This window comes from Trachypithecus francoisi, unplaced genomic scaffold (genome assembly GCF_009764315.1).
Source record: "Trachypithecus francoisi isolate TF-2019V2 unplaced genomic scaffold, Tfra_2.0 Lachesis_group14, whole genome shotgun sequence".
In the NCBI taxonomy this organism is placed as follows: domain Eukaryota; kingdom Metazoa; phylum Chordata; class Mammalia; order Primates; family Cercopithecidae; genus Trachypithecus; species Trachypithecus francoisi.
Genome location: NW_022681459.1, coordinates 60,158,401 through 60,185,360, shown reverse-complemented (window position 1 = coordinate 60,185,360; position 26,960 = coordinate 60,158,401). Strand labels below are relative to the sequence as shown.

General features: G+C 48.2%; 1 protein-coding gene across 2 annotated transcripts in view; it reads left to right on the top strand.

The window, feature by feature from the left end:
• Positions 1-26,960, top strand: part of SREBF2 (sterol regulatory element binding transcription factor 2) — a 79,928-nt gene that overhangs the window by 42,914 nt on the left and 10,054 nt on the right. For both annotated transcript variants that reach the window (XM_033233788.1, XM_033233789.1), the window contains 10 exons: positions 1,419-1,640; positions 2,959-3,073; positions 3,164-3,345; positions 4,847-5,039; positions 5,594-5,775; positions 8,992-9,268; positions 12,434-12,603; positions 23,143-23,311; positions 24,826-24,943; positions 26,773-26,882. In XM_033233788.1, the coding sequence (XP_033089679.1) occupies positions 1,419-1,640; positions 2,959-3,073; positions 3,164-3,345; positions 4,847-5,039; positions 5,594-5,775; positions 8,992-9,268; positions 12,434-12,603; positions 23,143-23,311; positions 24,826-24,943; positions 26,773-26,882 (1,738 nt within the window). The remainder of the gene's footprint in view (positions 1-1,418; positions 1,641-2,958; positions 3,074-3,163; positions 3,346-4,846; positions 5,040-5,593; positions 5,776-8,991; positions 9,269-12,433; positions 12,604-23,142; positions 23,312-24,825; positions 24,944-26,772; positions 26,883-26,960) is intronic.

Sequence of the window (26,960 nt, the reverse complement as noted above, 5' to 3'; positions counted from 1 at the left end):
CCAAGGAGGGGAGGGGCATGCAGGAACCTTCTGAGCTGAGCTGGTAGAAATGGGCTATATCTTGGTCTGGGTGGTTATATACATTGTGTACATATGTAAAATTCATCAAGCTATAAACTTAAGATGTGTGGTATTTATTGTGCATGACGTACTTATTGGCAACTGATGAAATTGGGCACCTTTTAATTTATTTATTGGCCGATTAGATATTGAGGCCATCATTCAAGAAAATAAACTAAAATTGGTTCGGACCCAGTGGCTCATGCCTGTAATGCCAGCACTTTGGGAGGCTGAGGCAGGCAGATCACCTGAGGTCAGTGGTTTGAGACCAGCCTGGTCAACACGATGAAACTCCATCTCTAATGAAAATGCGAAAATAAGCCAGGCATGGTAGCGGATGCCTGTAATTTCAGCTACTCAGGAGGCTGAGGCAGGAGAATCACTTGAACCCGGAGGGTGGAGGTTGTAGTGAGCTGCGATCACGTCACTGCACTCCAGCTTGGGCAACAGAGTGAGACTCTGTCTCAAAAAAAAAAAAAAAAAAGATCTGGGCATGGTATCTCATGCTTGTAATCCCAGCACTTTGGGAGACTGAGGCGGGCGGATCACCTGAGGTCAGGAGTTCTAGACCATCCTGACCAACATGGAGAAACCCTGTCTCTACTAAAAATACAAAATTAGCCAGGCGTGTTGGCACACGCCTGTAATCCCAGCTACTCTGGAGGCTGAGGCAGCAGAATCGCTTGAACCCCGGGAGGCAGAGTTTGCGGTGAGCCGAGATCGCGCCATTGCATTCTAGCCTGAGCAACGAGAGCAAAACTCCGTCTCAAAAAAAAAAAAAGGAAAGAAAATAAAGTTAGGAAAAATAAGAGGAGAAAACAGAGATAAAGAATAAAAAGGGGGACCTCCATGGTTGGCCTATTTACTTCATCAAATGGCTCTGAGAGTGTCACTTCTGCCCTTAAGCTTTTTGATGGCGAAATTGTATAAAGAAATGCAGTAATTTACTTAATTGTCATTTGAGAGGAAAAAATGTGTCATCCACTAGGAGAAAGTTTTCTCCGGTACTAACCTGTGGTTCACCGTGTACAAGTTTAGAAGTGGTTAACAGTTTGACAGCAGAGCAGAAATCATATGACTTGTTTCTGGCATACCTAGATCAAAACTTAAAACATATTTAGCCATGTTAATCCTCTTGTGTAGTTTATCAGTGTTGATTCTGAAGGTAGGTAGTAACCGAGGTGCCATGGCCCTGAGGCTTCTTGGGGCCTGATTGGATTAACTCAGGAAGAGTCTCAGACCTCATGAAGTACTGCCAGGTCTGGCAACACTTGGCCAGCGTAGGCAGGTCTGTGTTGAGGTTGCGTTATGCAGACTAACAAAGGGTTCATTGTGCTCTATACCTGTGCGTATTCTAGACCCTGGTGGGCAGCAGTGGGACCATTCTGACCACAATGCCTGTAATGATGGGGCAAGAGAAAGTGCCCATTAAGCAGGTACCTGGGGGAGTCAAGCAGCTTGAGCCCCCCAAAGAAGGAGAAAGGCGGACAACCCACAATATCATTGAGAAACGATATCGCTCCTCCATCAATGACAAAATCATCGAATTGAAAGACCTGGTCATGGGGACAGACGCCAAGGTGGGTACCAAGCAAAATCGTGTTTTATGTTCCACCATGTCCCCTCTACCTGTTGTTGCTTCAGGAGCTTAGAGAAGTCCCAGACTCAAGGTAAGTGAATATAAGACCGAGTTAGAGGCACTTTTTTATTAAAGCATCTTGGTATTGTGTCAAGATTATAAAATATTAAAAAACATAAGGGTACTGGTGAGGGTTGATGAGGCAGTGACCCACTGAGACCTTTGACTCCTTCGGCTGTGCTCTGCAGTGATGGGGGACTCCACTGTCAGAGGCAGAGAAAGACGCCTGCCACTCAGTAGTTCCAGATACAGGACTGTGTGTGCCTTGGAGTCAGCTGATGGCATCGTTTTACCTGTGTTTAGGGGTTCCCTTTTAGGGAAAAGAAAGAAAAAAGAGGTTGAGTCTTTGACCAGCAACAAATAGAGGAAATTGATTTTCCAAATGTTTCTGGTGTTTCACTGAATGTGTCTTCTGGAAAGTAGGAGATTTTATTTTTAAAACCTATCTATGTTTAAACCCTATTTTGAAAGAAAATTTCATTATTTTCCTTGTTGCCTACAAATCTGAAAGGTATACATCCTAAGTAAAAATCTATGCCTTAAGATAACTGTCCAGGCCAGGTGCTGTGGCTCACGCCTGTAATCCCAGCGCTTTGGGAAGCTGAGGCGGGTGGATCACGAGGCCAGGAGTTCAAGACCAGCCTGGCCAACATTGTGAAACCCCATCTCTACTAAAAATACAAAAAATTAGCCAGGTGTGGTGGCGGGCACCTGTAATCCCATCTACTCAGGAGGCTGAGGCAGGAGAATTGCTTGAACCTGAGAGGCAGAGGTTGCAGTGAGCCAAGATGGTGCCATTGTACTCCAGCCTGGGCAACAAGAGCGAAACTCTGTCTTAGAAAAAAAAAAAAAGATAGCTGTCCAACAATGCTGTGGTGTTTTGTCATTTGTTTTCCTTAAAGTTTGTTTTGATGCTAGGATTATTATAAGAAGTAGGAACAATAGCTAATATTTATTGAGTGTCAACTATTTGCCAGGCTTGGGGCTAAGCTCTTTACACTCATTATCTGATTTAGCCAGGCTGCAAGCCTGTGATTCACGGACTCTCATTATCTCTGTGTTAATGAGGTGGAAAGTGAGGTTCAGAGGTATGGAGTAACTTCTTCCGAGTGGCACAGCTAATCATTGGGAGGGCCAGCATCTGAACTTGGTTTCTGCCCTCACAGAGCCATGCTCTCATCCCAAGTGCTGGGGCTCTGCTCTTTTCACCCTGTAGCCTGCACTGATCTCACTGTGTTTTCACTTATCTTCCTACCCAGATGCACAAGTCTGGCGTTCTGAGGAAGGCCATTGATTACATCAAATACTTGCAGCAGGTCAATCATAAACTGCGCCAGGAGAACATGGTGCTGAAGCTGGCAAATCAAAAGAACAGTAAGTGTGCTGAGAACAGGGTTGTCAGCCCGGCCTGGGTGGGGCTTTGTAAAAGCAGATCATTTTCACCAGGTGGGGTTTTCTTTGCAGAGCTTCTAAAGGGCATCGACCTAGGCAGTCTGGTGGACACTGAGGTGGACCTGAAGATCGAGGACTTTAATCAGAATGTCCTTCTGATGTCCCCCCCAGCCTCTGACTCAGGCTCCCAGGCTGGCTTCTCTCCCTACTCCATTGACTCTGAGCCAGGAAGCCCTCTGTTGGATGATGCAAAGGTACAGACTTTTGAAATCTCCTGATCCTTGGAATCTTTCCCATTTCCCCTAAGAAAGTAGCTGGGAGGTCACAGTTATGAGGCCAGGCTGCTTGTTCAGAGGGCCTAGCCTGGAGAGAAACAGGAATTCTGTGAAATTAACCAGATCCTGGAGAATAAAGAGAGAGAAAACTGACTCTGGGGGGAAACATCCCTCAGGTTTAACTGGTCCTTGCTGATAGGCCCCGTCAGAGAGTAATGAGTGCCAGATCCAGAACAAGAATGTGGAGTAGCTGTTGTGGGAGCGTTGGGAGCTGCTGAAGGCACCTCATTGCTTCACTCTGCCTTTAATGGGCCTGGCAAGACCACTTTGGGAGGCTGATCAATTCGTTTAGGATGAGGCTGCCTCTAGGTCCTCTTTTCAGAAATGATTACAATTTGCAGTCTAACAGATAACATTTTACCTATGGGCCTTTAATCGTCAAAGAAAGCCCCTGGCAATGGTAGTTTAATGGAATTGCTTAAGAGAGGCTCTGAGCCTAATGATCTTCCTGGGAACCTGTAGAGACCACTGGGTTCTGTACTGTATTTTGACTTTGGAAGTTTCTGACTCTATAAGCACAAAGTTCCCTTCTAGTGTTTGTTTTTGACTAAGCTGTTTATTGTATCACATACTGAATTTTACTAAGGATGCTCTGTTTTTGAAATATTCTTATAAATGTGATTCTGTTTGGCAACAACAGGCTGTTTGACATATAAATTGAATTAGCTCGGCTTCTGAGTCATCAGAAGAAAAATGGTTTTAAAATATTGAAAAGAAATGACATGCTGTGTACACATTGGGGCGCAGGGGAGATCTGGCTCCAGCCCTCCTGCTATAAAATGGAGAGTGGGGTGGGTGTAGACAATGGTACTGTTTTAGAACAGGTAAAATATCCTTTAGATAGATTCACACTAAATATGGTCTTTGATCAACTTTATTGAGGTATAATTTAAATGCAATAAAATATACCTACTTTAAATGTATAGTACCAAGAGTTTTAACATAATGTACAGTGCTATGTAACTGTCACTATAATCAAGATATAGAACATTTCCATCACCCCAAAAAGCTCTTTTGTACACCTTTGCAGGTAGTTTCCCACACCCCTCTCCAGCCTCAGACAATGACTGATTCATCGGTTTCCTGTTACTTTAGATTCGTTTTGCCTGTTCTGGAATTATACAGAAACAGAATCATACAGTGTGTTCTCTTTTGTGGTAGAGCTCTATTTTAAAAGAAAATCTCTTCTACCTTTGTTCTTTGGCACATGTGCTTTTCTCAGTTAGCAAGCAGGTGAATGTGCCAGTGTTTGAGCAGCAGTTAGTGAATTATAGGCCTCTCAGTTCCCATCTGGCCTTAGTCCTGAGTTAATAGACTTGAATTTAAACCTCATAACCATTTCTCAATATATATATGTATTTATAAAGTGCTGTAAAAACCTATGCAGTATTTATTCCAACCTCGAGGCCTTGTTTTGAAGGTCAAAGATGAGCCGGACTCTCCTCCTGTGGCACTGGGCATGGTAGACCGCTCACGGATTCTTCTGTGTGTCCTCACCTTCCTGTGCCTCTCCTTTAACCCTCTGACTTCCCTGCTGCAGTGGGGAGGGGCTCACGACTCTGACCAGCACCCACACTCAGGCTCTGGCCGCAGTGTCCTGTCATTTGAGTCAGGTAGGTGGCGGCCCCTTGCACCACTTGGGCATGGCTGGACCACTATGGCAGGAGAAGGACCCTGTGTACAAACTTCTTGGCTTGGCTACTAGGTCCCAAAGGGGTTTTATAGTGGGCCCCCACCTGCTTGCTTCTGATAGGGACTGGCATAAGTTCCGTTTTGGAAGTAACAAGGCAAGCCCACGTTCAGTCAGAATGAGCAAAACAAATCAGGGACCCACACTACTCTAAATACCCTGGCGTGGAGGGGTGGTACCTATTTGAAGGAGGATATGGTGTTTTTTACCTGAGGTTGCAAAACCAATGCCTTAACCCTTTCAAGCTAACAAAGATTTTTGTAGCACTCAGCTCCATAATGACAAGGGCTACAGTCATTAGCCCCGTTTAGATTATAGAATTATAAAAAAAAAAAAAAATAGATTATAGAATTATTCACCATTTCTTCTGAAAATGCAGTAGAAGACTCTTTCCTGTGATAGTGCTGGGGTCTGTCAGGTGCCTGGCTGCTCCGCAAGGCCTTTCCTGGCAGGCTCTGCTGAGACACTCCTTCTTAGGTTCTGGGGGCTGGTTTGACTGGATGATGCCTACTCTTCTCTTATGGCTGGTAAATGGTGTGATTGTCCTGAGCGTCTTTGTGAAGCTGCTGGTCCATGGGGAGCCAGTGATCCGGCCACACTCCCGCTCCTCGGTCACATTCTGGAGGCATCGGAAACAGGCAGACCTGGATCTCGCCAGAGTGAGTTCTGTGTCCGCCCTTCCCCATCCTCCCCTAGACTTGACCAATAATTCAGCAACTTATGTCGAAGAAAGGCCTATGATAGATGCTTGTGGTAACTGAAAGGAAAAAGGGACCATGCTGCTGAACAGTCACAGGGCAGTGGAGAGGGCGCCTCTGCATAGATAATTAATTTCAGGGACATGAGATGATCTATGTCTCTGGTATGACAGAGGAATAATAAAGTTGGGTTCTGAGGGAGGGGTTCCAGGGCTTGAGTGGGGCTGCCAAGAGCAGGAAGGAAGGGCGGAGGTGGCAGAAGGACCCACCCAAAGGCATGAATAGACAGGCTATTTGGTGACTGGCAGGTTCCAGGGTGTGTTGAGTGTACGGTGTGTCACAGGGAGTTGAAGGCAAAGGCTGGTAGTGTGTCTAGGCCCAAAATGGAGAGGGCTTTCACTGGGAACTGATTTGGGGCTTTATTCCCAATTCTCTATAGAACCAGGGAAGGTTTTTGAGCAGGAAAACTAGCTGAAAGTTTTCATTTGAAATCAACAGGGAGTTTATGGAAAAAATTCTGGGGCAACTCACAGCATTGAGGAAGAGTTAAACATCCACATTTCAAGAGGAACAAGAACCAGAACACTCCTCCAGCAGTGAGCCATGGGCATGTCCTCCCCACCTCTGCAAGTTGCAGAGCCGTTAGTGAGAATCTGATTGGCCATCCTGGATCTGTCAGCCTTGCTGGGGCTATGGGTCTCAGAATATAGATGTGATTTTAAGAGGCCTGTTCCCTGAGCATAACATCCCAAGATGTATATCCTAGAGGCAGGTTCAGGTGTGTGTTTTATAAGCATCATTCTGGTGGCTGTGAAGGATAGGTAGAAGGAAGATGTGAAATGCATGGAACATGGAAACAAGTTAGAGTGCTCTTTTTTAAGTAGAGACAAGGTCTCACTATGTTGTCTGGCTGGTCCCAAACTCCTAGGCTCAAGTGATCCTCTCACCTTGACCTCCCAAGATGTTGGGATTATAGGCATGAGCCACCACGCCTGGCTGAGTCGGGGGCTCTATGAAATAGGCTGAGTAAGAGATGATGGCAAGGACCTGGAATTAAAAGGAAAGGTTTCAACTGAATAAATATTTGAAATGTAGTATTTGGAAGGGAAGTGATAGTGACATTGACTCAAGGATAAGAGAAGCTCCAAAATAGAGTGGACTCCATCTAGGCCATGTTGCCTGGAAAAGCTGGAAGAGGCCTCTGTAGAGTGAGCAGTGATTGGGAGGCAGGCCATGGGGACAGAGGAGGGGCGGAGCCAGAGTGTTTGGGAAGCTTGTCTGTCAGGAGAGGGTTCTTAGGGAGAATTGGACTGGGGAGTCAGGAGGGGTGAGAGCCAAAGATTGGGGCTTGGGAATAGTGCACCTTTGAGGGAAAGGCAGGGGAGGAGCCAGGGAACACCTGCCTCCTTTGGAATCTTCAAGTTACAGGTACTTCTGACTGAAAAGATACAGCCACCTTAGAGACTGTTGCTCTGAGGACATCTTTTCTTTTCCCTTGTCCAGTCCTGTAATGATGGGGGAAACAAAGCACAGGTAGTGTACCAGCTGCCCAATAGAGGAAAATAGGAGAATTTAATTTCCCAAGACTGTATAACCTGTCTTAGCCTGTCTTACAGTCTCCAGCAGTGACAGAGAGAAAGCGAGCGTTCTTCAGTACAGTGCCTAGACTCTCCATTAGACCCTCTCAGGTTGACAAAGATTAGTTCATCTGAATCCTACAGTAAGGTAGTTTAGCTGTGAGTTTGCCTGAAACCATGGTTCTCAAACTTCAGCAGGCATGAAGCCGGCTACTGTGGCTCACACCTGTAAATCCCAGCTACTCGGGAGGCTGAGGTATGGGTATTGCTTGAGCCCAAGAGTTTAAGACCAGCCCAGGCAACACAGCAAAACCCCCATCTCTAAAAATGAAAAGAAAATCACTTTAGCAGACATGGCATGAGAATCACCTAGAGGCTTGCAACACCTGAGGTTCTGATTCAGTAGCCCTGGGGTAAGGTCCAAGTGCTCGCATTTCTAACAAGCTCCTAAGAACTGAGGCTACTGGCCTCTGGGGGCTGCACTTTGAGACCCTGAAAGCCTAAAGTTCATCTAAATCTGTGTCACCCGTCTTATGTCTAAAAGATACTGCTGGCCGGGCGCGGTGGCTCACACCCGTAATCCCAACACTTTGGAAGGCTAAGATCACTTGAGGTCAGGGGTCCGAGACCAGCCTGACCAACATGGTGAAACCCCGTCTCTACTAAAATACAAAAAAAAAAAAAAGTGCTACTCTGAGGGAACTCTGACCAGCATTTGCTCAAAGAAAGAACGCAGTACTAAGGCCGGGCGCGGTGGCTCAAGCCTGTAATCCCAGCACTTTGGGAGGCGGAGACGGGCAGATCACGAGGTCAGGAGATCGAGACCATCCTGGTGAACACGGTGAAACCCCGTCTCTACTAAAAAAAATACAGGCCGGGCGCAGTGGCTCAAGCCTGTAATCCCAGCACTTTGGGAGGCCGAGGCAGGCGGATCACGAGGGCAGGAGATGGAGACCATCCTGGCTAACACGGTGAAACCCCGTCTCTACTAAAAATACAAAAAATTAGCTGGGTGTGGTGGCGGGCGCCTGTAGTCCCAACTACTGGGAGGCTGAGGCGGGAGAATGGCATGAACCCGGGAGGCAGAGCTTGCAGTGAGCCGAGATCGCGCCACTGCACTCCATCCAGCCTGGGCGACACAGCGAGACTCCGTCTCAAAAAAAAAAAAAAAATACAAAAAACTAGCCGGGCGAGGTGGCGGGTGCCTGTAGTCCCAGCTACTCGGGAGGCTGAGGCAGGAGAATGGCATAAACCCGGGAGGTGGAGCTTGCAGTGAGTCGAGATCCTGCCACTGCACTCCTGCCTGGGCAACAGAGCAAGACTCCGTCTCAAAAAAAAAAAAAAAAAAGAACGCAGTACAATCTCAATCCAGTAAAAAGTCTGGAAGGAAATACCTCAGAATGTCAGCAGGGGTTCTTCCTGGGGAATGAGATTATAGGTGGTTTTATTTTACTTTCTTATAGCTTTCTGAAGTTTCCCTTGTTTTTATGAGTATGCACTAATTCCTCTGATAATGGGGGGTGAGGGGAGTAGAAGTCTATATCAAAACAAAAAGCCAGAGCAAGGCCAGTGACCGTTAATACCTCTTGATATTTTGTAGGGAGATTTTGCAGCTGCTGCCGCCAACCTACAAACCTGCCTGGCAGTTTTGGGCCGGGCACTGCCCACCTCCCGCCTGGACCTGGCCTGCAGCCTCTCCTGGAACGTGATCCGCTACAGCCTGCAGAAGCTACGCCTGGTGCGCTGGCTGCTCAAGAAAGTCTTCCAGTGCCGGCGGGCCACGCCAGCCACTGAGGCAGGCTTTGAAGATGAAGCTAAGACCAGCGCCCGGGATGCGGCTCTGGCCTATCACCGGCTGCACCAGCTGCACATCACAGGTGACGGGGCGGCTGCTGCTGTCTGGCTTGCTGCAAGGCATATCATGCTACCTCTCCTCCTTAGCTTGATTTGCCAGTTCTGCACCCTAGCTGAAGTCCTTTTAACGCTGCTCTTTTAGAGTGGCTAGACCAAGCTTCTACCTGTTTCCACAGCTGTAAGGATGGCTCTTTGCTTTAGCTCATCAGTTCTCAGATGCACGTGTTTTCACAGTAACATCACTATACTCAGGATGTGTCCTATAAACAGTGGCACATTGTAGATAAGTGGCAGTGTTTTTCTTTAGTGATACTTAAATTAATAGTGAGATTTAAAATTGCTGACATCTTAGAGTCAATGAAATATGATCATTTATTTCATTCATTAAGCTCCTGCTGTAATAGAAAGGCAGAGAGGTCAGCAAATGAATGACAGTTCAGTGTGAGTATGTTAGACTTTAGCAGAAGGAACATGTTTTCGTTGGGAGGGAGTGGGTCCCCTTTTGGAGGGTTTCAAGAAAGGTTTTCTAGGGAAGTAAGAGTCTTGGCTTTGCATGGAAGAATGCATAGAGGTCACCAGCTCTGCAGGATATGAGCCTTCTGGGCAGAGGGATGTTCCCAAGGAGGAGCCCCACCTGGGGTGGCTCTTGGGAATAAGTCTTCAGTGGTCCTAGAGGGAGCCAGGGCACAAGGGCAGTGCTCGGACCATGAAGGATTTGGATGCCAGGCTGGGGATCTTGTAGTGTATCAGTAGGATTCAGTGAAGAGCGTTAGGAAAATAGTGATATGATCAGGTTTGTGCTTCTCAAGTTTAGAAGAGTCAGGCTGGGCATGGTAGCTGGCTCATGCCTGTAGTCCCAGCACTTTGGGAGGCCAAGGCGGGTGGATCACCTGAGGTCAGGAGTTCGAGACCAGCCTGGCCAACATGGCAAAACCCTGTCTCTAGTAAAAATACAAAAATTAATCCAAGTGTGGTGGCACGTGCCTATAATCCCAGTTACTTGGGAGGCTAAGGCAAGAGAATCACTTGAACCCAAGAGGTGGAGGTTGTAGTGAGCCAAGATGGTACCACTGCATCCTAGCCTGGGCAGCAAGAGCAAAATTCCATCTCAAAAAGAAAGAAAAGGATAAAGACTGGCACAGCATAAAAGGATAAAGACTGGCACAGCAGTTCACGTCTGTAATCCCAGAACTTTGGGAGGTCAAGGAAGGAAGGTTGCTTGAGCCCAGGAGTTTCCCACCAGCCTGGAAAACACAGGGAGACTGCATCTCTACAAAAAAATTCAAAAATTTGCTGGTCTTTGTGGTGTGCACCTGTGGTTCCAGCTACTTGAGAGGCCAAGGTGGGAGGATCACTTGAGCTTGGGAGGTAGGTCGAGGCTGCAGTGAGCTGTGATCATGCCACTGCACATGCACACAGAGATGAACAGATAGAGGACGGGGAGTCAGGGCCAGAGGCTGCCTAAGAGGAGCAGTTGGAGAGGTCTGAGGAGACACTGAGAGGCTGAGTGTTGGAGGAGCAAGGGCAGAGTTGAGGAGGGGAGATTGTTGCCGGGACACTCAGTAAGATGAGGGCCAGGAATAACAGTAGGATGTGGTAACTGGAAGGTGTTAGATGCCCTGGTAGCAGCAAGGAGCTTCAGCCAAAAGTGGAACAGAGCCAGGCCAGTGATGCAGGAGTGACCAGGAGATGAGACAGCGGGGTCAGTGTGCAGCTTTAATATGTGGGCTCATGGTAGAATTTTAGTAGAAGGTCCCTATCTGCAAATTTGCTCCGCTGTTATCTTGTCTGTTCCTCAGTGTGCCCTTGGGACAGAATAAGCCCATACTCAGGTCTCTGATCAGGCTGTGTCCTCGTTGCTGCCAAGTTCTGGAGAATTCCAACTGAGAAGCTTTACATCACTCATTCCCTCCATACTCACTGGCATTCCCTGTGTGAGACACTGAGAGGACAGAGGTAACTACAGTATGGTTGCCACACTGCCCTCTCCCCTCCCTCCCTGTGACGGTAAAAGCCCAGTGTCTCCTGTAGGAGGAACACCTGAGGCCAGTACAAAATGGAGTGTGGAGGCTGAGATCTCCCTATGCTGATAAAGAGACAGGGGGGCGAGGCAGCCCAGGAGCGGGAACACAGGGCTGGATGAGCATGGGAAGCCTGGCTTTGCCACTGTCTACACCTTGACATGGGCACTTCCTGTGGCCGCCCCTGAGGCAAGGAGACTGCTTGCCCTTGTAGCAGGGACCAAAGCTGGCAACAGTATGAAAGCCTCAGGAGAGCTGTGATAGGCCCTTGTGCCTGTGCAAGGATACTTTGTCCCCTGATTAGGAGATCAGTCCCCGATGGGCCACTGTGCACCTCTCATTGGGGAGGGTGTGGTCAGCCTTCCTGGCCTCCCACCCACTAACCCAACATGTGTTCAGCTGTCCTTGCTCAGTTTATGTCACTTCCCCCTCAAATGGGTGTGTGCTTGTGTATTGTGAAGGCGGGTTCTTTTTTTTGGCTTTTTTGGGGGACAGAGTCTCACTCTGTTGCCCAGGCTGGAGTGCAGTGGTGTGATCTCAGCTCACTGCAACCTCCGCGTCCCAGGCTCAAGCAATTCTGCCTCAGCCTTCTGAGTAGCTGCAATTACAGGTGTGCGCCACCACATCCAGCTAATTTTTTCTATTTTTAGTAGAGATGGGGTTTCGCTGTGTTTGCCAGGCTGGTCTGGAACTCCTGGCCTCAAGTGATCTGCCGGCCTTGGTTTCCCAAAGTGCTGGGATTATAGGTGTGAGCCACTGGCACCCAGCCACATTGTGAAGGTTTTTTAATGAAAATAAAGTCAAATCAGTTTGTCTAAAAAAACATTTCATTACCTCTGTTGAATGTTTGGAAACACAGAGTGGGGCTGTGCTGCTGACACTGTTTTGGGAAATGCTGCCCTGTGCGCCTCTGAGTGCTGTACAACAACCTGCAATCGTGGCGGCTCTGGGTGCAATAGAACCGGGTGCCATGTTCCCAGCTATCCTGCGAGGTAGCCAGAACATCACAGAGCCTGGCATCCCATCCTGTGATCGGGCCTATCTGATCACAAAGTTCACCTCGTTTCTCCCCTGGTTCCTCTCTTACTTTGATTGTGCTGGAGAGAGCAGGAAAAAGTTTGGTTTTGGGGTTCCATCAATGATAATGTCTGTTTCTGCCCACCCTAGGGAAGCTTCCTGCAGGATCTGCCTGTTCTGATGTACATATGGCATTGTGTGCCGTAAACCTGGCTGAATGTGCAGAGGAGAAAATCCCACCGAACACACTGGTTGAGATCCATCTGACTGCTGCCATGGGGCTCAAGACCCGGTGTGGAGGCAAGCTGGGCTTCCTGGCCGTGAGTACCCTTCAGTTCCCTTCTGTAAACCTCCCCTGAGCACTTACCTAACCAGGAGTTAAGATGCAAAAGCAGTTATGAGCCCCCTTCCTACTCAGGTGCTGCCCACCTAGAGGGGTAGGCATTCATTCAGTTGCTCATTTCACCAGGACTTCCAGCAACCGATAAAACAGACCAAAATTCCTCCCCTTGTGGCCTTAATACCATAAGCCTTGTAAGCAGGACATTTTGGTCTCCTGAGGTAATATGAAGGTAGTATGAGGTAATAAGAAGATTGGTTCACTGATAGCAGAGCTACTGTATTTGGGGGTTAATATGCAACTTTTCTGCTCTTCCAGTGGTCATAAAAATTCTTAGAATCCCCTGGTTATGTCTCCTGGTTCTTTTATTTACTCAAAAGGAATTTATTGGGCATCTTGTGTCCATCACAGCACTGTGAGTCCAGATATAAAAGCCAGTGCCTTTGCCAAGCTACAGAGTTAAAGAAAAGAAATGGAAAGAATAAAAGTAAAAGAAAACCTGTGCCTGTCCACAAGGAGCTCAGGTCAGACCCAGGGCAGGGATTGTGGTTATCAAGCACGTCCCATATGTGTGGCTAGGAGCCAGCCTTGGGAACTCTCAAATGGGTAATTCCCAGTCCTTGTTATCAGCTAGTTCACTACATGCTGACCTCAGGCTTTCTCTTACTCTAGCAGAAACAGGTATGTTTTACTCTGTGTCCCACTGTGGGTAGACTGCTGAATACATCAGGTATGTTCAAGCATTACCACATCTCTTATTTGTTTCCGTATCTCAGTAACGGCAGAGATGAGCTGAGAATGAATCAGAGCATTCCCTGTAGTGACACTGATATGTTTCCTGAGGAACATCACAATAGTCTACGGGACAAAGGGCGCAGGGAAGCTCAGTGTACTTTTTATGTCTTACCTCTGTTTCTGGTGACCACAGATAAGAGATTCATCCCTTGATTCACTCATTCAGCAAACATGACTGAGCACCTTCTCTAAGCAGGACATTTGCCTTGTCCTCAGGGAGCATACATTTTGGCAAGGAACCTAGACAGCAGCCCTTCTTGAGCTTGACATTGATCTTCTCATGAGGAGGACTGGGCTCCAGGTGGGGAAAGAACACCATCTTCACTTGTGGGCTAGACGACCTGGGAGTCCACAGACACTGAAGACACATCATTTTTCCTATTCATTTCAACCTTCCCTTAACAGTTCTTCCTGGGACCGGGTCTTCAGGACAGTGAGCTAGGGTGAGCTCCTGAGCTGCTCTTGGGGGAAGTCAGGGTGGGCTTTCTGGGAAAGGTGAATCTAGGCTGAGAGCAGGAGGCATTGATGAGGTCTCTCTTCTTTTTGGTTTATTGAAGTGCTCTGGGCTGATGTCATTACATTTGTAACTTCCATGCCCTCCAAAAATGTTTTGAAGACATTGATTTTATCAAAATACAACATACGTGCAGAAAAATATACACATTTTAACTTACGGCTTGAAGTGAAGTCACCCATGCAACACCCACCCAATCAAGAAACAGAACATTCCCAGTACTCACAGAAGCCTTCTTAAGGCCCTCCCTGCTCTTCCTGTCCCCAACCAAGGTAACCACTTTTCTGAATTCTGTCACTGGAGTTTAATCTGCCTATTGTTCATCATATCAGTAAACTTATCAAAGTACATGCTTAGAAGTCTGGCTGGGAAGGCCGGGCATGGTGGCTCACGCCTGTAATCCTAGCCCTTTGGGAGCCCGAGGCAAGCAGATCACCTGAGGTCAGGAGTTCGAGACCAGCCTAATCAATATGATGAAACCCTGTCTCTACTAAAAATACAAAAATTAGCCAGGCGTGGTGGCGCATGCCTGTAATCCCAGCTAGTCGGGAGGCTGAGGCAGGAGAATCGCTTGAACCCTGGAGGTGGAGATTGTGTTGAGTGGAGATCGCACCATTGCACTCCAGCCTGGGCAGCAGAGTGAGACTCCATCTCAAAATAAATATATACATACATACAAACAAACAAAAATTAGCCGGACATGGTGGTGCACACCTATAATCCCAGCTACTTGGGAGGCTGAGGCAGGACAGTCGCCTGAACCTGGGAAGCGGAGGTTGTAGTGAGCCAAGATTGCACCACTGCACTCCAGCCTGGGTGACAGAGTGAGTGAGACTCCGTCTCAAGAAGAAAAAAAAGAAAGATTACAATGTGCATGTCAAAAAGTATACAAATCATAAATACACAGTTCAGTGACTTCACAGAGTAAACACACCCATGTAGCCAGCAGACAGTTCAAAGTACAGAACCAAGACCTCAGAAACTTCTCTTGGGCCCTTTGCAATCACTAACCTGCTCCTTCCCCCAAGCCTTCCAGCCTTCCAAGGGTAACCACCATCCTAGTCACCTCAGATATTTTGCCTCCTCTATATTAATAGAGGGAGAGTCTTGTAGTATACACTGTTTTGTGTCTGACTTCTTTTGATCAATATCATGTGTAAGAATCATTTATGTTGTCATGTAGAATTATAGATTGTTCGTTCTCATACTTTATCGTGTTCCATTGTATGACTAGATTATTGCAGATGAACTTTTTAGTTGCTTTCTGGCTTTGGTTATTATGAAAGGTGCTGCTGTGAACCTCCTTGTACACACATCTTTCAGGAAACGTGACTGCATTTTTAGGAATGTCATTGCTGGGTCAGAGGTTGTGCGTATTTCCAGATTGTTGGCCATTCTCCACTCCATCAGCAGTGAACAAGAGTTCCAGTTCTACATCCTTACCAAACACATATAATGTCAATTTTTTAAGCCCTTCTAGTGTATCTCATTGTAGTTTTCATTTGCACTTCCCAGGTGATTAATGAGATTGAGCGCCTCTCCTTACATTTACTGGCAATTTGGCTAGTCTTTTTTGTGACATCCAATTCACAATTCTTACCTCTTTTTCATTTGGAGTGTCTGTCATCTTATTGATTAGAGGAATTCTTTATTCTGGAGATGACCCCTTTATTGGATATATGCTTTTCAGATGCCTTCTCCCACTCTGTGGTTTGCCTATTCTCTCTTAATGGTATCTAGTGATAGCACAAGCTCTTAATTTCAGTGCAATCCAAATTATTAGTCTTTTCCTTTACAGTTAGACATTTTAAGTCCTGTAAATCTTTGTCCTACCTCAAAATCATGAAGATATTCTCCTATGTTGTCTGCTAGAAGCTTTATTTTTTACTCTTTACACACAGGTACCTAATCCACCTGGAATTAATTTTTATATGAATTGGAGGTAAGAGTGCAAGATCTGTATTTCTCCATAAGGATATCTACCTGACTCAGAACCTGTTATTTTATAAACTGTCCTTCTCCTGCTGCACCAAGTGGCACCTTTTATTTTCATAAATCAAGGATCCATGTACAGTGGGGTCTGCCTCCGGATCTGCTAGTCTGTTCTACTGCACCACCACCACCCAACCCTAACGGCTGAGTTTCCTTTTATGTCTTGATGTCTGGAAGTGTTGGTCTTCCAGATTTAGTGACTAACGATGAATCTTGTGTATTTCTTTGTAGCCTCTTCATTCTACAGAGGTACTTGGTGCTGCTAATGGACATTTGGGTGGTTTCCATTATTTGCCGTTATAAACAATGCTGTAGGGAACATTTCTGTCCATTGTCTTCATGCACCTCTATAAGAGCTTCCTCAGACCAAATCTGTAGAGATGGTGATGCTTTGTGAAAGCATATAAATATTTGAAACTTAATAGTATTACCAAATTTGCATATTCAGTAAGATGGAAAAAGGAGAAGAACTGTCATCTTTAAAGTCACTGCTCTTCTCTGTTTACTTCTCTTGAGAGAGAATAAAGAGACTCAGACAGTATTTTCTTACAAAGGAAGAAGCTTTGAATTTGGTGAGATATATTTAGCTACAAATGAGCCAAGTGTTGGGGGCAAGTGCAGGGCTGGCCTCTGTGAAAATGGTTTAGACTAGAGGTACCCAAACTTGCTCAACTCATGACTCAAGATTCCCAAACTTTCTCGACTCACTATGTCTCAGTAAATTTTTCATGGCATCCCTTAGCCAAAAGAAATACCTAACAGTTTTTTCGTTTGTTGAGACAGTGTCTTACTCTATTGCCCAGGCTGGAGTGCGGTGGTGCAACCACAGCTCACTGTAGCCTCAACCTCTCTGGGCTCAAGTGATCATCCCACCTTACCCTCCCAAGTAGCTGGGACTGCAGGTGCGCACCACCACACCCAGCTAATTTTTGTAATTTTTGTAGCCAGGGTTTCGCTATGTTGCTCAGGCTGGTCTCGAACTCCTGGGCTTAAGCTATCTGCCCACCTCAGCCTCCCAAAGTGCTGGGATTATAGGCACCACCACACCTGGCCTCTGTTAAGTAGTTAAGTTTGAACATCCTAGTAGGTATTTAATTGTCTTTTTTTTTTTTTTTTTTTTTTTTTTGAGGCGGAGTCTCGCTCTGTCGCCCGGACTGGAGTGCAGTGGCCAGATCTCAGCTCACTGCAAGCTCCGCCTCCCGGGTTTATGCCATTCTCCTGCCTCAGCCTCCTGAGTAGCTGGGACTACAGGCGCCCGCCACCTCGCCCGGCTCGTTTTTGTATTTTTAGTAGAGATGGGGTTTCACCGTGTTAGGCAGGATGGTCTCGATCTCCTGACCTCGTGATCCGCCCATCTCGGCCTCCCAAAGTGCTGGGATTACAGGCTTGAGCCACCGCGCCCGGCCGGTATTTAATTGTCTTAACAGCTTAGTGGTCATTTGAAAAAATCATACGTGAAGTTGAAAGAAGAAATAATATTTTTTGCTAGGAGTGGTAGCACACACCTGTAGTCCCAGCTCCTCAGGAGACTGAGGCAGGAGGATCTCTTGAAGCCACAAGTTTGAGGCTGCAGTTAGCTATGGTCACACCTGTGAATAGAGCCACTTCACTCCAGCCTGGGCAACATAGTGAGACCATGTCTCTACTTTAAAAAAAAAAGGCCGGGCGCGGTGGCTCAAGCCTGTAATCCCAGCACTTTGGGAGGCCGAGACGGGCGGATCACAAGGTCAGGAGATCGAGACCATCCTGGCTAACCTGGTGAAACCCCGTCTCTACTAAAAATTACAAAAAACTAGCTGGGCGAGGTGGCGGGCGCCTGTAGTCCCAGCTACTTGGGAGGCTGAGGCAGGAGAATGGCGTGAACCTGAAGGGCGGAGCTTGCAGTGAGCAGAGATCTGGCCACTGCACTCCAGTTTGGGTGACAGAGCGAGACTCCGTCTCAAAAAAAAAAAAAAAAAAAAAAAGAAAAGAAAAGAGGCTGGGTGTGGTGGCTCACGCCTGTTATCCCAGCATTTTGGGACGCTGAGGCAGGTGGATCACCTAAGGTCAGGAGTTTGAGACCAGCCTGGCCAACATGGTAAAACACCGTCTCTACTAAAAATACAAAAATTATCCAGGCATGGTAGCACTCACCTATAATCCCAGCTACTCAGAAGGCTGAGACAGAATTGCTTGATCCCAGGAGGCAGAGGTTGCAGTGAGCCCAGATTGTGCCACTGCACTCCAGCCTGGGTGACAGAGCAAGACTCCGTCTCAAAAGAAAAAAAGAGAGAGGGCCGGGCGCGGTGGCTCAAGCCTGTAATCCCAGCACTTTGGGAGGCCGAGACGGGCGGATCACGAGGTCAGGAGATCGAGACCATCCTGGCTGACACGGTGAAACCCCGTCTCTACTAAAAAAACTACAAAAAACTAGCCGGGCGACGTGGCGGCGCCTGTAGTCCCAGCTACCCGGGAGGCTGAGACAGGAGAATGGCGTGAACCCAGGAGGCGGAGCTTGCAGTGAGCTGAGATCTGGCCACTGCAATCCAGCCTGGGCGACAGAGCGAGACTCCGTCTCAAAAAAAAAAAAAAAAGAAAGAGAGAATATTTTGGATTCTTAATAATTTCTTAGAAATCATAGTTATTAAGAATCCAAAATATTCTCTTTTTTTTTTTCTAATAGAGATACAGTCTCACTCTGTTGCCCAGGCTGGAGTGGATGGAGTGGAATGGCTATTCACAAGCATGGTCTCACTGTGTTTCTTACCAGTACATGAACCTGTCAAGCACTGCACACCTTCTCAAGCTTTGGAATCAGACTAGCAACCACCACTCTCTCTCTTTTCCACATTGATTTCCACGCAGTACTATGACAGTATATGACACCTCCAAAGGAAGCTAGTGTGATCTCAATGCTGAGGCTGCAGGCTCTCCCCATCTAGTCACTTTATAAGTGCCCAGCTGATGTTGAGCATCACTGTTTTCCTCGAAAGTTTAAAATAGCCTATGGTGCCCCGATCACTTGCTGTGGCACCTCAGACTGCCTTGGCACACGATTTGAGAGCCATGGGGTTAGACCGATGTTGGGGGACACAACCTGGGGCTGGGACTGGCCCCGGGGTACTGAGTGACTCTCAGGATCTAAACAGTTGTCGGGTTCTTGCCACAGCCTCTTTCACATCAGGTAATTAGCAGATGAGTTACAGGGGGAGGCTCCTAGGCCCCAGATGGGGAGGATTCTGGTGTCTATAAAATTTAGGAAAACTTAAAAAAAAAATTTTTTTTTTTAGGCCAGGCATGGCGGCTTGTGCCTGTAATCCCAGCACTTCGGGAGGCTGAGGTAGGAGGATCACTTGAGCTCAGGGGTTCAAGACCAGCCTGGGCAACATGGTGAAACCCCATCTCTACCAAATATACAAAACTTAGCCTGGTATGGTGGCGGGCCCGGGTTTTTTGTGTGTGGCATGTGGTCCAAGCTACTCAGGAGACCAAGGTGGGAAGATTGCTTGAGCCTGGGAGGTCGAGACTGCAGTGAGCTGTGATTGTGCCACTGCCCTCTAGCCTGGGTGACAGAGCAAGACCCTCTCTCAAAAAAGAAAAAAGGAAAATTAGTACGGGACTATATTGCCAAGAAAATTAAGAGTAACAAAAGCTGTTTTCTCAATATCCCTTATAGAAGCCATATTGTAGATGACTGTATCCTAGGATTTCTATTTCTTATTAGTTCAAACCACCAAACTCAAGCTCCCCTGCCCTCAACTGAAATTTGTTATTAATATAACTAAAAGGTTTTTTTTTGTTTTTTTGTTTGTTTGTTTGTTTGTTTTTTTTTTGGAGACAGAGTCTCACTCTTGTCACCTAGGCTGGAGTGCAATGGCATAATCTCAGCTCACTGCATCTCCGGCTCCCAGGTTCAAGCAATTCTCCTGCCTCAGCCTCCCGAGTAGCTGGGATTACAGGTGCCTGCTACCATACCTGGCTAATTTTGTATTTTTAGTAGAGACAGGGTTTCACCATGTTGGCCAGACTGGTCTCGAACTCTTGACCTCAGGTGATCCACCTGCCTTGGCCTCCCAACATGCTGGGATTGCAGGCGTGAGCCACCGCACCCGGCCTATTTTAAGAATTAAGCTTGGCTGGGTGCAGTGGCTCATGCCTGTAATTCCAACACTTTGGGAGGCTGAGGTGGGCTGATCGCTTGAGCCCAGGAGTTTGAGACTAGCCTGGGAAACATAGCAAAAACCCATTTCTACAAAAAAATTTAGCCAGGCATGGTAGCATATGCCTGTAGTCCCAGCTACTTGGGAGGCTAAGGTGGGGATCATCTGATCCCAGAGATTGAGGCTGCAGTGAGCCATGATCACCCACTTGCACTCCAGCCCAGGTGATAAAGTGAGACCCTGTCACAAAAAAAAAAAAAAAGCCAGGCGTGGTGGCTCACACCTGTAATCCCAGCACTTTGGGAGGCTGAGGCAGGTGGATCACGAGATCAGGAGTTCAAGACCAGCCTGACCAAATGGTGAAACATTGTTTCTACTAAAAATACAAAAATTAGCTGGTCGCAGTGGCAGGCACCTATAATCCCAGCTACTCAGGAGGCTGAGGCAGGAGAATTGCTAGAACCCGGGAGGCAGAGGTTGCAGTGAGCCGAGATCGCACCACTGCACTCCAGCCTGGGTGACAGAGGAAGACTCTGTCTTTAAAAAAAAAAAAGAAAAAGAAAAGAATTAAGCTTAAAATACATTTTAACTTAGTGATTTCCACATTGGCCTTTCTGGTTCCTCTTGCCATATGACCTGGACTAGGCTTTGCTTCTGCTTACAACATCTGGGCCCTTGTGAGGGACCAGTTGGTCCTCAGTTTCTCCTGGAGCAACCACCAGGCTCCCTTGCTAATTGGACACGTGGAATTTGCTGTTCTTGGAAAGAGAGTTGGAGTCAACCGAATTCAAGTGTTCTGGGACCTCAGAAGCCCTGGAATCTTGGCCGGGCGCGGTGGCTCAAGCCTGTAATCCCAGCACTTTGGGAGGCCGAGACGGGCGGATCATGAGGTCAGGAGATCGAGACCATCCTGGCTAATACGGTGAAACCCCATCTCTACTAAAAATACAAAAAACTGGCCGGGCGCGGTGGCTCAAGCCTGTAATCCCAGCACTTTGGAGGCCGAGACGGGTGGATCGCGAGGTCAGGAGATCGAGACCATCCTGGCTAACACGGCGAAACCCCGTCTCTACTAAAAAATAGAAAAAAAACTAGCCGGGCGAGTTGGCGGGCGCCTGTAGTCCCAGCTACTCGGGAGGCTGAGGCAGGAGAATGGCGTAAACCCGGAGGCGGAGCTTGCAGTGAGCTGAGATCCGGCCACTGCACTCCAGCCTGGGCGACTGCGAGACTCCGTCTCAAAAAAAAAAAAAAAAAAAAAAAAATACAAAAAACTAGCTGAGCGATGTGGCGGGCGCCTGTAGTCCCAGCTACTCGGAGGCTGAGGCAGGAGAATGGCGTAAACCTGGGGGGCGGAGCTTGCAGTGAGCTGAGATCCAGCCACTGCACTCCAGCCTGGGCGACAGAGCGAGACTCCGTCTCAAAAAAAAAAAAGAAGCCCTGGAATCTCGCCACCAGCCCCCAGCCTCCCTCCCTGCTCAGCTCCTCAACTGCTATTCTCCCACCATTGCAGTTATCAGCTCAGATTCAGTGAGGGCTTTGTGGAAGGTTGGCAGAAGGTCACAAGGTTCCTCTACATTTGTTCTCCAACATCCAGTATCAACACTGGTTAGCAAAGAGGAGGAAGGACTGTTGGTGCCACAGGTCCCATGATTAGAAATGTAAGTGAAACACCTCACCTCATCTCATAAGCTGCCTTGAGATTATGAGTATGTGTCTGTAGAACAGGTTGCTTTTTCTCAGATTCAGGCAGTGTCTCCCCTGAATCTGAGAAACCTCTCTCCAGGTTCCCCCTGGAGAGAGACCGTCTTCTCTGTCTGTGTCCTTGAGTGGTACTCCGACAGTGCTATTTCTGACCCTGGCATTCAAGTCTTCTGAAGCCGTTACATTCGCTGATGGCTACTTAGAGCCCAGTAAAGGTCAGAACCATCAGACTGAACCAGACCATGAAACAGCTCTGCTCCTGTGGGGGCAAGGGCTGGGGTGTGGAAACGACGTCTGCGGCCCTTGGCCTGGCAGCTCTGCCCCTGGGCTCCCTGGACTTTCTGTCTTATGCTTCTCCCTCCCTCCTGTCTTCTCTCCTCAGTTCCTCACTCACCCTGGCCTGTTTTGGGGAGTGGTTATGGGTTGGAAGTCGTGATTGTTAGTGTGAAAATATCCTCACTCAAAAAGTGACAGAACTGAAAACATGGTAGATAGTATTGTTCCTGCAGTTCTTGTCAGTGGGGTCCTGAAATGATGTTATCCTGGCAAGTGGAGGAGGGGCCCAGTGACCGGGGCCCTGGCTCTTTGAATTGTCCCACAAAGAGGCTTTCCAAGTTCCCCCTCTGTTCTTTCTCACAGGCTAGTGTTCACATCAGGGGCTCATGCAGGGGTGCCGTGGGGTTTCTATAGGGGCTGCCCTTGCAGGGCCAGCCTTGTGGAGAGAGTCTCTCACCCACCCACACACAGATACTTGCCTGCATGGGGCCTGGGCTGGCCTCCCAGCTGCCCCTTCACTCCAGTGCCCTCTGATGTGACCCTGTCCGTTGGCCATGTGCTGTTCTAAACTTTACACGCAAAGTAAAAGTAAAAGAAAAATTAGTCAAAGCAGAATAATTTTGCCTAAAATAGTCTAAGAGATATGTAATTAAAATTACATGATAAAAAGTCCCACGATAGAAGCGGCAGCCTGGCTTGGCACTCACGGGGCTGAGGGGGAAGTACAGCAGCCGGGGTCCCCTGAGACCCCTCCTTGGGAAACCATCTTCCTAGTTTACCCTGCAGGTTGAATGCCAGTAGGATTAGGCAGCCCCAGCAGGACAGGATGCAGCAGGGGCCCCATGCGTGCCTTGTGGCTGCTCCCTGCCCTCCTGCTGGGATTTGGACCTAGTCAGCAAGTCCAGCACACTCCACTGGTGGGCTTGCCCTAGTTTCCATGGCGGGCTTTACTTCCAGGTACCTGTGGGAGTCCCCGCCCTGTGCTGAGCTTTCCCAGTCTCCCCCCAAGCTCACCTCCACCATGGTGCTTTCTGCACCCCACGGTGGCTGCAGCCAGCATTCTGCCACCTTAGTGTTACCCCTGGTCCTTGTCCTTCCACAGAGCTACTTCCTCAGCCGAGCCCAGAGCTTGTGTGGCCCTGAGCACAGCGCTGTTCCTGACTCCCTGCGCTGGCTCTGCCACCCCCTGGGCCAGAAGTTTTTCATGGAGCGGAGCTGGTCTGTGAAGTCAACTGCCAAGGAGAGTCTATACTGTGCCCAGAGGAACCCAGGTGAGAATACCCTGGAGCCGTTCAGAATTGGAGAAAGCCATGCGAACTGCTGGTACTACAGAGTTACTGTGCACCAGACACGCGGAGACACGGGTTGTCTCAGTCTTGTTGAGTCCGTTTGTTTGTTCGTTTGTTTGTTTGAACTGAAGCTCAGGGAGGTTGAGTAACTTGCCTAAGGTCACAAGCCTGATCAGAAATTGTCAGTGGCTAAGCTGGGTGTGCAACTCTGCTCTCTCTGACATTCAGAGCCCATGGTCCTTACATCACACAGTAATAAATTGTGATTAAGCTCCAAGTGTACTCTTAGCCCTTGTTTTGGGCACTTTGGAGACACAAAGGATGTGTGAGGCTTGCTTTCCCTGGCCTCCAGGTCTCTCCTATTGGGAGAGCAGACAGACATATAAGGAGAGTTCGGGAACAATAGGTGGCAGGCGGTCATCAATTGCTCAGAGTGGTGACAGGGACGAAGCTTCAGGCATTGGAAGGAGATGCTGGCTTTCTGTCCCAGGCATTTGATAGTGATTGGAGTCGACTCACCCGGCCTTGGAGCAGTAGAGGCTGGTCAGGATTGACTTAGACCTTGAGTGCTCAATGGCTGTCTGCTTTCTGCTGTACTTTTCCTCCCCTCTCAGAATTGGAGTCTGTGGGGACTGCAGTCACAGGGTGTGTGTGTCACATATTAGGGGAGTTCGCTATCCTTTTCTTTTTTAAATAATAACTTTAATGCTCAATGTGAGAATTGTATGCAACACCAAAATATAAAGGATGAAAGCAAAAGCAATCCTAAATCTTTCTACCCCACCCCTGCTGGCTAGACATGGACTTCTCAGTGGCTTTGTAGTCTCTGGCTCCAGGCCTTGTTACCTGGAATATGTTCATAAGTGTCCCTCCTTCTCCTGGTCATTAGATCAAGGCCCACATATCTTCCACATGTGAGGAGAGAGAAGGGGCTGGTGATTTGAGGCCTGCCAGTAAAGAAACTTGCTGGTGACAGTCAGCTATCCAAGCATTGCAAGGCCCCATGTCTAGCCAGTTCAGACAGGTCACTGCTGATGGCACATTCCAGGACAAGGCTCTGAAAGAACAGGAGCATGTTCTTCGTTGTCATGAATGAGGTAGCAGCTACTACCTTTTCCTCCTTGCCTGGTGGTTCTCCTGAGCCACATGGAGAAGAGACATCCTCTGAGACATTGCATTTTCTGTTTTCTGATCCAACTCCACCTGACAGCTCCCAATCATAGAGTAGTGAGCACTGTGCCAGGAGACACAGTATCCTCCCCCACATGCCCTCCCCACCGGAGCTTATCCAAAACTTCAGTCTTGGGCACTTCAGCCTGGGAGTGAACACTCTCCCCCAGCCTCCAGCTGTTCAGCACAGTAGTTCTGGGCTTTGGTGGAGAAGGGGGATCTGATCCCCATTCACAGGGCATGGCTGTGTTTTGAGTTTCTCTCCATAGACAAAGTGGGCTCGTAAATGAGCCCCATTTAACCCTCCTTGCTCATCTCTTTTCCAGCCGACCCCATTGCACAGGTCCACCAGGCCTTCTGCAAGAACCTGCTGGAGCGAGCAATAGAGTCCTTGGTGAAACCTCAGGCCAAAAAGAAGGCTGGAGACCAGGAAGAAGAGAGCTGGTAAAGTCCCCAGACAAGTCCCTCTGCCTTAGGGCCTGTCCACACAGGCAACTCCAGGACAGCCTGAAGGCCTGCACTCATAGAGGGAAGCAAGCCCTGGCATTGGGTTGGCAGGGCAATCAAATGGTTCCTTTGTATTTAATTTCTCAAAAATGAGAGCCCTATGTTAACCCTGACCTGGCCTTTCCTCCTAGACCAAGTGCCTTTTTTTTTTTTTTTGAGATGGAATCTCGCTCTGTCGCCCAGGCTGGAGTGCAGTGGCATGATCTCAGCTCACTGCAAGCTCCACCTCCTGGGTTCACACCATTCTCCTGCCTCAGTCTCCTGAGTAGCTGGGACTACAGGTGCCTGCTACCACACCTGGCTAATTTTTTGTATTTTTAGTAGAGATAGGCTTTCACCATGTTAGCCAGAATGGTCTCAATCTCCTGACCTCGTGATCTGCCTGCCTTGGCCTCCCAAAGTGCTGGGATTACAGGCCTGAGCCACCACGCCCTGCCTCTTTTTTTTTTTTTTTTTTTTTTTTTTTTTTGAGATGGAATTTCACTCTTGTTGTCCAGGCTGGAGTGCAATGGACCAGTCTCAGCTCATTGCAACCTCCGCCTCCCCGGTTCAAGCAGTTCTTCCACCTCAGCCTCCCAAGTAGCTGGGATTACAGGTCCCCAACACCATGCCCAGCTAACTTTTGTATTTTTAGTAGAGATGAGGTTTCACCATGTCAGTCAGGCTGGTCTCAAACTCCTGACCTCAGGCAGTCCGCCTGCCTCAGCCTCCCAAAGTGCTGAGATTACAGGTGTGAGCCACCGCACCTGGCAGGTGCGCCCATTTTTATGTATCCCTTTACCAAGCGGAGTCAGTACTTGGATCAAGTCAGGAATTTCATTAGCTTGCTTTGCTTTTTGGAGTAGGGAGCAGCGGCCTATTGAAAGGGAATAGAAATGAAATGTGACAAACTCAGCAGAAGGCAGACACATCTGGCCTGGACATCTTGGGGACCCAGCCCCTCATGGAATGTGCTGGGCAATTTTTGTCTCTGACATACTTACGGAGCACAGTCCTTCTTTCACAGGGTAAGACCTGAGAGGCAGATAGGTGCCAAAGTCACTTTCATTTTTTGTTATTTTTGTTTGTATTTGGGGAAGGTTTTTGAGACAGTGTCTCACTCTGTCACCCAGGCTGGAGTGTAGTGGCACAATCTTGGCTCACTGCAACCTCTGCCTCCTGGGTTCAAGTGGTTCTCCTGCCTCAGCCTCCCAAGTAGTTAGGATTACAGGCACCTGCCACCATGCCTGGCTAATTTTTGTATTTCTTGGTAGAGTCAAGAGTTTCACCATTCATCAGGCTGGTCTGGAACTCCTGACCTCAAATGATCTGCCTGCCTTGGCCTCCCAAAGTGCTGGGATTACAGGCATGAGCCACCATACCTGGCCCCAAAGTCACTTTCCTACAAGGCCCAGATCCTGATTGGGGTGCACCTGAGGAAAGGGGGAGGGGGCAGTTCTGCCTGGGAGATAAGAAAACTTTTGGGAGGAGATGACACTGGACTTGGGGCTTAAGGGGAGGAGTGAGGGTAGGCTGTGGGGGATGCTAGGGAAAGGCCTCCAGTAGAGGGAAGAGTGTCAGTGTCAGTGACAGCCCAGAGACACAGAGGAAGTATGCCTGTGGAATACAAAGGGTGCACATAGACAGCGCTTGCGTGTGCCTGGGATAACAGGAAAGGGATGGAAATGGCCATTTGGTCTTAGAGCTGGAGAGCTGAACAGCCAGGTCATGAGGTGGGCCTTGTGTATATGTTTTGATGTACATGGGACCCTTTCTCTTCTTCCTAGTGAATTCTCCAGTGCTCTGGAGTACCTGAAATTACTTCATTCTTTTGTGGACTCTGTGGGGATTGTGAGCCCCCCACTCTCCAGCAGCTCCGTGCTCAAATCCGCCCTGGGTAAGCACCTGCGGGTGGCCTACAGTCTCAGGGTGCTCAGTTCAGGTCTTCACAGTGCTTTTGCCCCAGGGGTCCAGG